This window comes from Simochromis diagramma, unplaced genomic scaffold, assembly GCF_900408965.1.
Source record: "Simochromis diagramma unplaced genomic scaffold, fSimDia1.1 OVJJ01000304.1, whole genome shotgun sequence".
Taxonomy (NCBI): domain Eukaryota; kingdom Metazoa; phylum Chordata; class Actinopteri; order Cichliformes; family Cichlidae; genus Simochromis; species Simochromis diagramma.
This window is the reverse complement of record NW_024387030.1, coordinates 13561023-13576568: the sequence shown is the minus strand read 5'-3', so window position 1 is coordinate 13576568 and position 15546 is coordinate 13561023. Positions and strand designations below refer to the sequence as shown.

General features: G+C 42.3%; 1 protein-coding gene across 7 annotated transcripts in view; it reads right to left on the bottom strand.

Annotated features, from left to right (window-relative positions):
• Positions 1-636: 636 nt before the first annotated feature.
• LOC120739536 (protein unc-79 homolog) overlaps positions 637-15546 on the bottom strand; it is a 32209-nt gene continuing 17299 nt past the window's right edge. For 4 of the 7 annotated variants that reach the window (XM_040041310.1, XM_040041311.1, XM_040041315.1 and 1 more), the window contains 28 exons: positions 14855-15036; positions 14488-14689; positions 14197-14382; positions 13542-13610; positions 11739-12076; positions 11453-11635; positions 11138-11300; positions 10788-10937; positions 9394-10671; positions 8485-8586; positions 7981-8097; positions 7389-7491; positions 5643-5783; positions 5466-5504; positions 5226-5338; positions 4989-5074; positions 4450-4623; positions 4154-4222; positions 3961-4071; positions 2657-2761; positions 2474-2551; positions 2261-2350; positions 1986-2161; positions 1680-1863; positions 1368-1571; positions 1141-1218; positions 997-1038; positions 637-899 (listed from right to left, as the gene is read on the bottom strand). In XM_040041310.1, the coding sequence (XP_039897244.1) occupies positions 711-899; positions 997-1038; positions 1141-1218; positions 1368-1571; positions 1680-1863; positions 1986-2161; positions 2261-2350; positions 2474-2551; positions 2657-2761; positions 3961-4071; positions 4154-4222; positions 4450-4623; positions 4989-5074; positions 5226-5338; positions 5466-5504; positions 5643-5783; positions 7389-7491; positions 7981-8097; positions 8485-8586; positions 9394-10671; positions 10788-10937; positions 11138-11300; positions 11453-11635; positions 11739-12076; positions 13542-13610; positions 14197-14382; positions 14488-14689; positions 14855-15036 (4952 nt within the window). In that variant the 3' untranslated portion in view covers positions 637-710. The remainder of the gene's footprint in view (positions 900-996; positions 1039-1140; positions 1219-1367; positions 1572-1679; positions 1864-1985; positions 2162-2260; positions 2351-2473; positions 2552-2656; positions 2762-3960; positions 4072-4153; positions 4223-4449; positions 4624-4988; positions 5075-5225; positions 5339-5465; positions 5505-5642; positions 5784-7388; positions 7492-7980; positions 8098-8484; positions 8587-9393; positions 10672-10787; positions 10938-11137; positions 11301-11452; positions 11636-11738; positions 12077-13541; positions 13611-14196; positions 14383-14487; positions 14690-14854; positions 15037-15546) is intronic. The other 3 variants (XM_040041312.1, XM_040041313.1, XM_040041314.1) reach the window with 3 other exon arrangements.

Sequence of the window (15546 nt, the reverse complement as noted above, 5' to 3'; positions counted from 1 at the left end):
CTCTGATCGATCTGAGCTGTGATGGCAAAAGGCAGCATGACTGACAGCCTGACAAGGATCTTAGCTGGGAGCTGGGTAATGCATGTCATGTCGTTTTCCCGTAGACACCTGAGGTTTTTTTTCGCTCAGAGGAGTAGCCAGCAGAGCTGATTTTATCTCTCCGCCGTCCACATTATGGTAAGCTGGGCATTTTCCCCATCAGTCAGGACATCAAAGGGCAGAAAATGTCATATTTGAATTTTTAAAGGCTCAGCAATTCATTTGAAATGTCAAAGCGTCTCGATGTTTAGAAAAACTTGTACTTTTATTATTCGGCTTGCAACCAAGCAACTTAAAAAGTGATAGGTTATGAATGTCAGAGTGAACATATCTATGATTAAACAAGCATTTGGTTTCAGGCCCTTGCTATTACTAACATGGGTCTGTGGAAATCCTCTACAGTCGTCTGACTCTTCAATTCTGTTAAATGCAACAGATTGGGCACCGAACACAGTTCTTCTACACAGTCCAACTCCAGTGTTAGTACTTTAAAATAGCATAGATTTACTGTACATATACTAAAGGTTCTGAAAAATGATTCATTTCAAACGAATCCCACACAGCATCACTTTATATAAGAGTCCTTTTTTTTTTTTTAAAGTCACTTTCAGCCAGAGCAGATGCATGCAGGCCTAGGGACCCAAGTGAGGCAGAGCTGACCACAGAACAGGTCACATGGGGTAAAACTGTGAAGCAGCCTCAGACGACTGGATCTCTACTTGAGCCATCTTGAACTGGGTGCACTGCAGCCATTTGCGCAGGGCGAACGGAGGGGCTCCGGACATCTGGCCCTGCAGACACTGGTGGTTCACCCTATTCTGGATGGCCTGAAGACGCAACTGCAGCCCTGCAGACAGATGCTTACGACGAAAAGAAGAGATGATAGTGTTTCAGTTTGAAATCATCAATAGTAATTATCATTAATCTGTATGATTAACACCTTTTAAAACCACTTACCTTAAGATTTGACTGAATCATGGGTAGCCACATAGGAATTAACTGAAAAAAGAAATGGAGATGAATAAATAAGCATTATTCTGCATGTTACAGAGAGAATATACAGCACTGTCTGCATGGAAGGACACTGGACTTATAGCAAACCTTGACAAAGATGGTTGAGTTGCATTCCTGCAGGGCCTCCATTAAACTAATGACATGAAGACACACCATCTCTACCATCTGAGAGACAAATATGAAATAGACTTAATTTTATGTAACATATTTACTGTTTACTCATAATATTAAAAGAAGAAAATCACCATTCTTCCACAGCGACAGTCCTGACTGTCTCAGACGGATGTTTGCAAAGGATACCGCGCAGCACTTACAACTTTATTGTGGGCCATAAGCTGCAGGATGCTGGGTGTAACCCGACTCCAGAACTCGAGGCCCGTGAGGATGGCGCTGGAAGAAAACTCTGTCTGGTTCTGGTTCTGCAGGGAGGGAGCGGCGGCTGCCTGCTCGCAGTAGATGGTCCACAGCTGGGCGAACATGAAGGCGTGGAACAGGGAGCACATGTGCAGCACCGACGTCTGAGGATAAGGACCGAGACCAAAACTGACAAGGCCATTGTGGTTGCCACAAATCGCATCTGGAAAAATCTGAGTGTGATCATTTGAAGAGATTTGTGTCTGCCAGACCTTCGACTGTTCTGGGAAGCCAATCAGGATGACGATAAGATGGTCTGCAATGTGGGAGCCAGCGTCGAGAGGGATGGGCATGCAGGAGGTGGAGCCCTGGTGCAGGGCACAGTGCGTCAGGGAGCCCAAAAGAAGCCAGGACAGCTGACGAATGTGGGACACGCACTCAATGAATTCTTTTGGCCTAGAGAGAAAGAAAAAAATGAAAATGAGTTCAACAAATCAATTAACAACACAGTGTGCATTTCTTCTTTCACCTTTCATTTTTCTTATTAAGTCAGTCAGTCTTAGTCTCATCATTTTTACCCTTGTTGCATGGTGGATGGCGGATGATAAAGCCAGGGAAGATAACGCACAACAGCTTTGTTATCGCGGTGATTGCCTTTGCTGATCTCCATGGCTGCGACTTGTGCCAAGCCCACTTTCAGGTTGCCCCCAAAGGTGTCCTCGTGCAGTGGCTGACAACAAGCCTTCATATGGCTCTGAAGAGCAGATTTGGAGTGAAGAGAAGATAAGGATGAAAAACAAAACTCTCCACATGAGACATGTCCAAATTGTAAACTCACACACAGAAGACTTACTTTAAGTTTGGTTAGTGTGTGCATATCTGCAATAAAGTCCAAGAGCTCACTTATATATTGCCGCATGCATTCCATTGCTGCCGTCGTGCACTGTAGAGAGAAACAGCAGTTTATCCTTTAGGAGGAATCACAGTGGAGCCTGTCTATATTTCCTGCTGTTTTATGAGCCTGATTTTAATAAGACAGTGTAGCACACAGCGATTTAAGTCTCACCCCCGGCAGCGTTGAGATCATGTGCTTTTGGATGATGGTGGATTCCGCTAGCCGTGTGCCGATATCTGCACAAACAAACTGGCAAAATCCACATGGAGTTATAGAATTGCAGTCAGATTGAATTGCTGTGATTTTCTGGCTCTCGTAAACCGAGATGGATAAGAGAGATTTTTGTTTTTTTACCTGAACCAGAAGTAACAAGTTTGTGTCAGGCAGAGGAGACTTGAACTTGAGAGCCTGCAGGAGCTCTAACACCACAATGCGGGACATGTAGAACTTATCTCTCTCCTGGATGCGAGAAGATAGAGAGTGTAGTAAATGTACTGATGCAGCAAGACTGCGTTTTTCTATTATCACTCTGCCTTACTCATGCTGCGAGGAGAGCATAAACTCTGTAGCTTGAATAGAGGGGGAAGGACAGGCAGCGAGAGGGGAGGGAGGAAAGCCGGGGAGACGGAGAATAGTGAAAGCCGAGGAGTAGATTTAGGCCAGTCCAGATCTCTCCTCCCAGAGTCCCAGGCAGCTCAGATGAGGCTGTCAGGCAGCCTTCTCCCTCCCGGAGGACAGGCTGCTCTCTTTGTTCATCCCTTCCACACAAAGCCCAGCTGCCTGTTTACAAACCACACTGTCATCTTCTGACTTCCAGTTTGTCTCTCGCTTTCTTTTTGTAGTCATGTTTGCTTATGTTAGGAGCAAGCACATGATCTTCTGCTCATGCACAATGCAGAGCTGACAGTTCTCACTGCGTGGCTTGCTAATGCACGTACCTGGATGCAGCACTCTGGTGATTAAAACTTAATGGAGCATGTAAGTTTGGAAAATAGCAAATTAAAAGGCCGTTCTTAAGCCACAAGGCTCCTCATCATACAGGGCGATGCAGAGGTGACAAGTGATGCATGATGTGACCAACTTTAGTAGGTCCAGAGAGCTCTAATGTGTGTCCTTAACACCTGACCTCCAAAACTGAACCGAGTTGAAACAAATTATTGAAAATCGGCTCTTCCCTGACACCTCACCTTACCATTAAAAAAAAAAACGGCAGAGGGTAAAGATCCAAAAGCAATCATTCACAGCAACTCTGAGTTTTGAAATGAGGATATTATAAGGTCAGGAATTAAAGCGGCTGTAAAAAAAAATCAATACCACAAGAGGCATAAACCACGCTGTGCTGACAGTGGTGGAGGACTGAGGATTCATCTGTCCGAACAGTGCAGACAGCCCTGGCTCCATCGCCGTCTGAGGCAGCCACGGAGAAACACACCATACATCCTCGGTCCTAGCACGCCTACTAATCATGTTAATCAATACTGGCTGATTGCCTACTTAATCATCTGTGACACACGGCCACATTTCAGGCTGACTGGAGTGTCGGGGAAGTAGGTGTAGCACCAAAAAAAGTGATGAGTGAGAGAGCAGCAAACTGCAGATTAGTTTGAAGGGTTTAACTCTTTCAAGACTTCTTACAAGCTGCAGACACACAAAAGTACCTTATTGAAGGCTTTGTAACAAAGTCCACAGAGCTCCACAAGGTAGGAGAGACCGAATGTTCCATACTGGATGACGAAGCTCAGCAGCTTGGAAAAGGGCTCCAGGAGACTCTGTGTGATGGAAGAAACGTAGAAATAGGTTAGTTATTAAAGGGCAGAAAGAGGAGACACTGACGTCCTGCTTTGAACTTACCCGAGTTGCATTTGTTGTTGGGATTTTCAGCAGGCAAATGATAATCCTTAAACTGGAATCCATAGGACACTAATGAGACACACATTGCAAAATAAGTTGACCTCTCCCCTGTGCTTGTGAGGGTTGCAAATGATTGCACACTAATTTGACCTCCAAGGTAAAAGTGTCAGAGTCAAATCAATTACAGTTTTAAGACTCTGTCCTTTTGAACCCAACGAGTGCACCGCTGGATGCGTTTTCCTCCGACAGTAATCACATAAGACCATGACTAAGTACTCGGACGAGTTGATATCTACCTTCAGAGGAAGCACAGAGGGCAGTTTTGTGAGGAAGGTCTGGAACTGGTTGCAGATGGTTGTCCACAGGTTGCTGGGAGAGTCCATGGGGAGTGCCTCCATGAAGGTGGCAATGTTGTCCAGGCAGTGCAGCATTGTGCCCCCTGCTGGAAGACTCTTTTTGTTGTTCAAGCCCTGGGAGGCAGGGAGGCATAAACCATAAAAAGGGGTTATATAATGACATTCTATAAGTGAAGATATTTCCATCATTTCACTCCTGATCAGTCACAATGCTCATGATGAGAGCAGTGGATTTAGGACACTGAAGTACAGATGCATCAGTAGGCTCTTATCTTGCCCATTTTTATTTAGATATCAGTACAATAAACTAGCAGAGGAGTGCAGATCAAAGCAGGTTTCCTGAAATGCCCAGATGATGTGATGTTTAAGATGGGCCTACGCTGCACATGAAGCTGGCGACATCAAATCTTTTGCTTTGACAAGAGCTCCTCCTGCTGGTTGAATGACTCAACACATCAACATGAAGAAAAAAATCCCACCTCGAGGAGCATGTTGAGAGCAGCAACAGAACTGAGCTCATTGAAATCTATCAGCGAGGATGCAAGCGTTCTCAGAAAACTTCCATCTGTTAAAAGAAAAAGAAGGGAGCAGTTTGTACAATGGGAACTTATGATGTTAGATTGAATGTTTAAAAGTAGCTACATTACAATGAAGTGTGAAGCTAAGTTTCTTTTCTATGACAAGTTCAAGCTGAATTTTCAGGTTTTTAAACAGACCTTTTATGTTGCTCTGGAAGAGCTGGGGCAAGATGCCGTTAGGAGCCAGCTGGTGAAACATACAGCGCAGGAACTGCTTGGCTACACCTGCTACATTCCCTGGGATCAACATACTGCAGGACATCACAGGGAGAATGGCTGTGTTAGAAGGGCAGTCACACTTGACATATACTATTAAAGTCATCTATAAGCACAGTGAACATCTGCACACATTGGTGTTATGGCTTTTATGTCTCATACCTCTCAGCTTGTCCAGAAAAATTGCCACTGGATGCCAACCTGAGAGAAGTCAAAGCAGCGGATTAGGACTCAGAGATGAATTATGCATGAGCTCTAAGAGTGAGTTATGAAACTTCATTTAACGGTGAAGTGCTGTGTGGATGGAGATTGCAGGGATGGTTACTGGAGCTGTTGTACCTGCCCACAGACTGCATGATGTCAAGAAGCATAGGGGCAGCCAAATCCGGGCTGAGGTGAATGAACATGGAAAGAACCACCACAGCGAGGCTGAGAGTCTCCTCATCATATTCTTCCAGAACAGCTGCACAGTCCCGGCACCTGAGACATCACACGGAAATACACCAGGCTAGATTTAGCATAAAAGCAAATCTATTTTGCTCATTTTAAGATTCAGGTTTTTTTTCCGACTCCATTAGAAAAGCTTTGCACTATCTAAAGTTCAGTACTCGGTCTGTCGCAGCCCCTTCAATCATCCACAGTCTGCAACAAGCAGTTTTAACTCGCCTCTCTTTAAGCTCATTTTTCTGATTGGCTGCCCTTCACAAACTGCTTGATCAGTGCTCACAGCCAGAGCTGTGTGCATTGGATGACCATATTAGGAATATCTCTTCTCTCTGAAATCAGGATAGAAAAAAAACTGGGTGAAATTGAGTGCTTTGAGCAGTCTGAGCCCTAAGCTTTTGGCTATTTTGTACCTAGTCATTATATAAAACTTTGACCATGTTTAATGTGAGCACGCACCACTGTAACAGCAGCCCTCAACACCTCCAATCCTATATAATCATCTGAAGCCTGTTAGAATATTTATTCTTTAAGTGTCACATTTATTAACTTTAACTAATCGAGTTGTAGGGTCTAACTTACGATATAATGCGCCTTGAGGCGACTGTTGTTGTAAATTGACACCATATAAATTGAATTGAATTGAAAGTTCAGTCCTTAAAAATGTAACCACAGTGTTTACAATAATACAATAATAATTTACTTTTTTAAATTAAACTTAAAAAGAAATTAAAAGAATAAATTCCTACTTCCACTTAGTGCTGTTTGGCCAGCTGAGCCATTCAACTTCAATATGAAATAATGTCAAAATGTTTGAAGAGAGAATTATCAAAACTTAGGGAAAAACCTTTTTCCCTAAGGAAATGGCTTAGACGCACTTTTCTGCTTTCCTGCAAAGTCATCTTCAAAACATTGTTACTCTTTTACCAACATCTTTAAATATCCAGACAGGGAAGGAGCCACCCTGTTACATTTACTGAGATCAACAGCAGAAGGTTTAAGAACCGATAAATATGTGAGAATGACTCAGTTCTGTAATGTGTTTTACAGCCTGGTGGACTGCAGGTTCTTAATGTGAATGATGTGATGAGGTTAAAGCCAGTGCTTCCACACAGGGGTGCGGCTGTTTCTTTCTATCGGCTGATTGCAGCTGCTGCTTCGTCACTTGCAAAGCCAACAAGCAATGTGTAGAACACTTCTTTCCAGACACCCTTTTTAACTTTTGCTTTTTAACTCCAGGGCGTGACGGAGACCAGCTCTGATGCATAATTCCAATTCAACAAGTTAAAATAAAAAGCTGCAAAAATTAGCTCTGTAGGGAATTTTGATGGGAATATTTTAGGAATTTTTCCAAAGCTCCTACAAAATCTGACATTCTGAATCCTTTTCAGTTCTCTTTTAGTTCATTACTGTTAATTAGTGGCAGCATTTACCCTGAAATAGCAGTTATACCACATGGACATAATGTAAAGACAATGTGATCTCTGCTGTCACAGGATCTCGAGCACTCGGGCTAAAAGTTAGTTTCTGGTTTTATTGTTGTTGGCACCAGTACAAATAGATTTGCAATTCTCCAATAAATCAATAATAGTTTGACTTTAATACAGCTTGATAGATATAGCTACTAAGTGATCGATTCACCGGTCAGACATCGTGGTAGGCTGCTCGTCAATGAACTCCTCGGGTGCAGGGACGAACATGCTGACTGTGCTCGGTGCTGAGAGGAGACTGGTCTTCGTAGGACCTACAATGGAAAAATATCAGTCATAAAAAACATTTCCTTTTCACCTTGTAGCACACAAGAAATTTGATTGAAGTTTAGATTCAGTGTATTTATTTAAATGAAAATATATTCAGATTAGCTCAAACAGAGATTTTCAAATGAGGGTACTAATACTGCCTGTAATAGGGCATGTACATAAGAGGGCTTTTATTGTAATTTAAAAGCCCTCTTGCATCATCATTCCTCTTACATCATTCCTAAAATAATATAACTAGTTAGTTTATTAGTTAAATAAAAAAGATGTAAATTTGATGAATCACATTTTATAGTCAGTTTCCAGTGTAATGGCTATAAAAACATATAAAAACATCACCATCTATTAGGAGGTGTTTTACTATCCTCTTCTTTTAATTTCAGTTAACTCTGGTGGGTGTCTGGTGTTCTTGCATGTGTTATTATGTCACTGTCTCCTCAAAAGGTTATAACTGAAAAATGTCCACAGTGACTGACCCGTCTCCCAGGTGCAGATGTTGTGTGGTGCGCTGGACTGATGCTCCAGCTGTCTCTTCATAAGCTGGCTCATGGTTAAAGCTCCCAGAGAGCCTCGTTTCACCTGCCGGTACTGAGCTAGAGGTCAGAGAAAGACAAGAAAACAGTACCTGGTTTTAACTGTCAGTATAACTCATTTCAGTCTAACCAATAAGGGTTAGACTTTAGGTCATTTAGCCCTAGTCCTGATTAACTAAACCATTATTATAACAGATTCAAGTTGCACTAGTTATAAATTAAAGCTTAAAACATTACATATTGGTATTTTTTCCTGTGTTGTTAAAAATGTATATTATGTGATGTTAATTTAATATCTCAAGCTCCATTACAAAATTGTAAAAAGTGAATCAGCGACAAACATATAAATAATAGGTTATGGTATATTAGACATCACACTAGTAATACACAAAAAACAATTTAACTGAAGTCGGTGAGGAGATGATGTAGTGAGTTTTTGGCTCCTACTTGACACTGAAGAGCGATGACTTGTTTCAGGTATAGCAGCTTCCAGTGTTGGTGCTGAGGCAGATTCTCGTGGCTTTTCCAGGGTAGACATAACTTTGTGATCTGCAAGGCATCAGAATATATACCAGAAGCCTTCCAACAATAATCAGTAAAACAATACATAGATGTCTAACATTTTTAAGTGATAATTTAAGAGAAAAAATGTTATATGAAGTTTAGCATGTTGTTACATAATCTCAATAGAGGCATGATTTGGTGCCATGTGGGCAATTAAAGTGCAATAAAAATCTGATTCAGTCTTTTACTTTTACATTAAAACCTCATTGTATAATTGGAAAAGTACACACACACACACACACACACAAAAACATGAAAAGGGGCAATGCATGGCAAGAGTGGTTAGTATTTCTGGTAATGAGTGATGATCATTTCGCTCTGATGACAAAATAAGCATTTCATAATAAAAGAAATGCAAGAAAATTGATTTTTTTAAAACAACAATAAGGAACTAACGAGATAAAATAATAAATGAATAATATTCAGAGTTAAAAGTTGTAAGTAGAGCAATGTACAAAGCTAATTTATAAATGGCTGGTTTAGGCAGCATCTCTGTAGGCTTACGTCACTAAGAAACAGCTGATGTGAGTCAGCCGAATATAAATAAACTGTGACAACACCTCAGGATTGTCTTTTTCTGGCTTAAAGTAGAACTTATGTGTAGTAAATCAGCTACAGTGCTTTAAGTTTAGCTGGAATTATTCTACAATAGTTTGATCTCTTAAAATATTCACTTTTGACCAGACTTGTACAAAAAGTAATAAATAAGATTTTACAAGATTTTCTTAAAAGACATTTTTGAAATCAACAACAGCACGCTCTGGTTTTTGTTCACGTGTCCTTTCTCTTTACCTGTTTCTGCGGTCTGCTCAGCACCCAGCTTGTCGAACGTGTTGAACGAGATGTCCAGGTATTCCCTCTGGATGGCGCTCACAGCTATCTTCCTCTGTTTACGCTGTCGGGGAACAATCTGGATTTTAAACTCAGCTTCGTCGTTCTCATCTGCGTTGTCAGGTTTGGGGTCGCTGTCTGCTTCGTCGCCCATATCGTCCTCCTCTTCATCGTCTCCATCCCCTTCTTCTTCGTCATTGCTGTTGCTCTTGCTCTTCTCTGGTGAGGAAGGCGGCTCCGCTTTGTCTTCGGGGATGTCAAGGAAGATAGTCCTGCCAGAGGGACTGGTGCTGGGTCCTATAAGAGTCCTGATTTCTTCCGGGGTCGCACATGTGTCATCTAGCGAGGTGACAGGGACATGTGGGGACTTTCTCAGCAGGTCTCTCTTCTGCTTTAAGGTCATGGGGCTTTCATGGGAGATGTTCTCTGATCGGTCAGGGAGCTCCAGAGAGGTGCTGCGAGGCACACGGATAGGCTCCTTTCCTTCAAATTTCTGCTGTGAGCACCTCTCTCCCACCACAAGCTCTGGGGTCTTTTTGTCAGTGGAGCAGTCCTCCACACTCACCTGAACAACGGGGGACAGTCGCAAAGTGTTGCTGCTTGCAGGAGAAGCTGAGACTTTTGGACTCCCACTAAACTTGGAGCCTATGATGGTGTTAAGATCAAACTCCTCATCACTTTCCACAATCCTCAGAGGTGGTAGCGGTTCAAAGACCAAGGAGTCGCTGTCAGACATGGAGAGCAGCGAATGCTTTTCTGGAATTGAGGTGCAGTCAGAGGAGAGGTCAATCAGGTCTTGATCGTCCTTTCCCTGAGCTGATCCCTCTAAAGAGCCCTGATCTGTTTTGTCATCAAAAGTCTCCATGCAGCTGAGCCGGACCTCTGGTATGACGGGCTTGGAGATGTCAGACTGGCCGCCTCGAGAGCCCCGTCGGTCCACGGGATCAACCCGAACTGAAGAGCCATCAGAGGATCCTATCCCATGATACCTGTTGTGGGGAGTAGTAGAGGATGGGGGCAGGACTACAGGGGGCACCTGCATGTCGCAACGATCAATGCAGGACTTGCGCCGATGTTCGTCCAAACTGAATAGAATGGAATCCGTGTTGGAAATATCCAAAGACTTCTGCTTGTGGATTGCCTGTAGCCTCTTTCTCCTGGTGCTCTCCTCCCGCACACAGTGCAGGATGCTATCCTGAAGGGCGCTAGCTTCACGGTACTCTGACAGCTCAATTTCACCTGATGCAAGGAAAGAAAATGAGACCGAATCACAAAAAAATATTATTGTATGATAAAGACTGAATCAATTTGCTTAATATAGAGCGCACTTGACATTGAAAGCCTCTGCCTCTTACTTCTCTTGGCATTCAGCTCTACCGGCTGGTATTTCACAGACTTGCTGCCACCAATTCTCTTCAGGCGAGCAAAGAAGGTCTGTGACTCCTTGTTAGCAGCACCAGTCGGCGTGTCATGGACGTCTGACTCATCAAATACACTGTCCTCTTCTAATGTGGAGAACAAATATGTGAAATGTACTTGAGCGCTGCATTAATGTAGCATTAAAAAGTCATAATCTGCCTGACTGAACAATGTCTTTTCCCTCCTATTCTAGCATAACGATCTATGACATATATCATATTATCATATTCTAATCATCATCATCATCTACTGCTGATACAGACAACGCATTTGCTACTTTTCCCACCTTTTTCTTTCTCGCTATAGCGGCTTATGTTGGAGTTGTCACTGTAGAGTGGTCCTGCTGTAGCATGGGGGCGACAGCTGTGATACTGTGCATTCAGTGTGTTGATGGTGATGTGGATCAAATGGAGGACCACTTTACTGCCATCCATATCTCTGTAAGGGTACTATGGTGCATAAAAACAATGTAAGCTCATTTTGTACAAAAGATTGAAGAAAATGTGTCACGAAAACATAAAAAGAAATATCTTAGAGGTTAGGTGGCATTATGTAGCAGACTCAATGTACAGTTATTCATGCAATAAAAAATATTAAGTACCTTGTAAAGGATAACAAGAAGTGCTTTGAGCCACATCTGCCGAATGTGTGGTTTAAGGGCCCACAGGGAGCAACGAGGAGGCTGCTGAAAATAGTGCCTCAGCTGGGGACACGTGCAGTACTTCAACACCTGGACCACAAGAGGGAGCAGCTGCTTTCCCAAACCGATATTGTAGTCCAGTACCTGTGAGCAAATAAGTTAAATTCACTGGCAGTTGCGACGTTCAGGTACTCTTTCGCAATAAGCCTAATATGCAGGTGCAAACATTTGATTATATTTCAGTTACTTGTGCAATGCCAGCGATGAAGGCGTTGAAGCAGGTGGAGGTGCGCATCTTCTGAGGTGCAATCATGAAACAGCCTTCCTGTTGATCATACCCCAGCAGCACATACAGATGACGCTTCACTGTGTTGAAAGCCTTGGCACTACCAATATCTGCCTCAGCACTGCTTTGGTCTTTGGCCATAAATTTCATGAGGACCATGATCAGCTGGTGAACCGTCTGGTGATCGACGCCAGCGTTCTCAGGGAGCAGGTCTCTGATGATGGTGTCGTCCTCGGGAGAAGGGGTCTGGCCTGCAAGAGGGGCTGAAGCGTCAGGGTTAAAGTGCGGGAGAAAACGTGCTGCAGACAGGGAGATAAGATGGGGAGGGGGTAGGGGTGCGGTAGCAGGGAGGATAACAACACAGAGGTGGAGGGGTGTCAGCTCATCCTGTCCATTTCTCTGCCAAGAGAGCTGGAGCCATTATCATGCTGTATACATACATCACTACGATGTGTTCATGGAATATGTAAATGGGGTAAACGCACAACAGACTGTCTAGTTTTTCGTTCCGTGTCAGGATTGCTTTAGCCCAGAAAGTAGGATGAAAGAACAATGACTGCCACTATAGACCAAACATTATTTTTTATGTACAATAAAGTGCAAAACTCTTCAGCCACCGCTCATTTCTTTATATTTTGCAAAGAAAATAGGCGCAGTGACTTATTGAAATATGTGAAGTCATATACACGGAAATAAAGTTTGTCAAACTCTAACAAGCTTGAAATTCAATATTTGGTATGACCACCTTTATTCTCCACCACAGTCTAAACTCTCTTAAGGAAGTTTTAAGTAGTCTTCACAAATAGTTCTCCGGGCTTCTTGAAGGACATTCAAAGCTCTTCTTTGGATGTTGGCTGGCTTTTGTTTCATTCTCTGTCAAGATGATGCCACACTTCAATAATGTTGAAGTCCAGGATGTGTTCCACTGTGTGTTTTTTTTCTATGCAGGTATGCTTTTACATCACTGCAAATATCTTTGGGATCACTGCCATGCAGAAAATAAAGCTGCCAATCAGATGCTTTCCAGAGCATCCAAATCTGACAACACTTTTCTGTGTTCATAATTCCATCAATTTTGACAAGATCCCTAACGCCACTGGCTGAAATAGAACCCCAACCCATGACAGGGCACCATGTTTTACAGATGGCTCTTGTACCTCTCTCCAGCCTCCTCCACAGATGTTCACCATGTTAAGGATTCATCACTCCATAAGTCGTTGCTACTGATTCTAAATCCACTTCTTGTGTAATTTGGCATAGTTACCCATAGTTAAACAAGTCTTTTCTGCTTGTTTAAACTAAAGAAATAGGAACAAATTAGGTGTTTTTGCACCAGGCTACAGGTAACAAAGTGCCTAAAGATAGAATTTAAAATTGGTTCTTTGCTAATTTGTTGGTTATGTGTAGACACAACACTAGTTCATCATGTCTTTTTTATGCTTGAATGATTCATAGATCATTGTTACGTGGCTTAACATACTGTATATAAAAAACTAAACATTCATCTAAAAATGGCCGTGTACAAGGGTAATGAGCAAACGTTTGAAAGACCTTCAGAAAGCCCGGAGAACTATTGCTCAAGAGCACTTTAAAAAATTATTGACCGTCCAGGTCCTTGGAAGCAAAATACAAGGAAATGAGGGTTGTGTTGAGAATTTTCAATAATACTGTATAATACTAAATATTTAATATTTGAACATAGTTTTCATGAAAGTCTTACTGTACTTTTTCTCCAATATGATGAAGACTTGGAATGTTATTTACCTGGCAGGACTTTCTCTATCATATCTCCCAGTGTCGGGGCAGAGAGCTCTTGCCTCGTAAGCCTTAGAGCTAAAAACCACATATGAAGAGCAAGATTTAGGAGAGCGTACATGGGAGGTAGCACAGGACACATGTCTGAGCTTCATCATCTTCCAACACATATGCGCACACAAAGAGACGCGTATACTTTTGATTTAAAGGGCGTGAAATCCAAATGTTATAAAGATTGAGGGCATTTGGATCAACCAGATAAACCTGTGTTTGAAGGCAGCACGAGTATCTCAGAAACTCAGACAGCCTTCTGTGGAGAGCCACAGATAAAACATTTAAGTGAAATGAGCGTCGGGAACATATAAGTGAGGAGAGAAACATTAGGAAAATGGAACAGGACCTTGGTCAAACAGTATTTGCAAATAGAAAAGGATTCTTTTTTTTTTTTAAAAAGGCAATGATCGTCACTTTGTGACAGAATCTATAATGGCAGGTCATTTTCCAAATAGAAAGTTGTTTTTTTATAGACTTCTATGTCATAGCATGTGAGCCAAAGCACTTAAAAAAGTCTCAAATGCTATTTGCAAACACTTTTTAACAACAGACTTTTTGAGACAGGTTAGAAATAAGACTGACAGCCTGACAGCTGATGTCTTCTACTCACGTAGTCGGTTGCTCAGTGACTCAGGGAGTGAAAAGGCTCTTTTAGACTGGGCGTCCGTGCCTCCTTTTACACTGTCACGGAGGGAGCGCACACTCTTCTGCTGATTCCTCGCGAAACGGGCCCGTCGTATCTTCCACATTGCTGTATCACTGAGGTTAGCTACATTGGTTCGTACAGCTGTAATAGCTGTCAAAGAAACAAGGATTGCAAAGCTTACTTGAAGCACTGTTAAGTTGTAAATCTTCTCTTACAGGTGTAAAACATCTGAATGGGGACATGGCAGATACATACTAGTAGGGAAGGGAAACTCTTTGTTGCAGTCCAGGTGCAGCTGAGCCTCCAGAGATAATGTTTCAAAACGGTTGACGAAAAACTCCCAACTAAGCGCGGGGATATCTTTCTTCAGAAAGTGCAGGAGTAGGAGTTTACTGAGAATAATGGGACGATCTCTCACCACAGTGTCAAATTGGAAATCCAGACACAGGCATAAGCCCTAAAAATGCACAACAAGTACAATCCTTTTACATAGAAAATCCATAAATAAAATTTACAGCTTTCAACACATAAATACCAAAACTATAGTGAGAATGCTTAATTTATTTATCCTTCACGCGACAAATAAACAGAAATTTTGTTGCTAAAAACAAGAGCAAAGTACCTGAAGGGATGGCCTCTTGATTGTGTCCAGTAGCAGCCTGGCCCTGGTGGCCACAGCAGGGTTGACATCCTCCACAGAGGCCAGGAAGCAACAGAAAGCGTGAGCCAAGGCATACTTCAGTAAGTGGTTCTTTGTCACTGCACCAATGTCCAGGAAACGACACAGCACTGCTACCTTCTCGACTGAGAGGATTTCGTGAGAATGGAGAAAGAAATGAATTACTGCTGCAGACAAAGACGGAGCAAGTGAGCTGCCAGATGTCTTCATATAATTCCATGATTCAATAAACAGAATCAGCCCAGAGGTCACAGAGGAAGATGACTGAGATGAGTTAATGTTTTACTAAATATTTGTCTTCGCACAATGTGGTGGTAAAACCAAATGCTTTTTTTTTTTAGCAAAGGCGATGCTTTCAATAAATAAAGTGATTTACTTATCATTCCTCAGATTAAAATCTAAAAATAGACGCTGCACTCTTATACCCATGAGCTCTTAGCCAATGTGGTGTTGAGTGCTAGGTGTCGGTGTGGGCGAGTGTGGGACCGTGCAGTGAGTCAGAACACTAGTTGACTTCATTTAGGAATATATTACATGCATGTGTAGATTTATACCAATATTTCTACCCTACTAAATGGATATAATAACATTAGAAGTGCTCATTGGTCATGACACAGATCAACAGCATCGCAAGC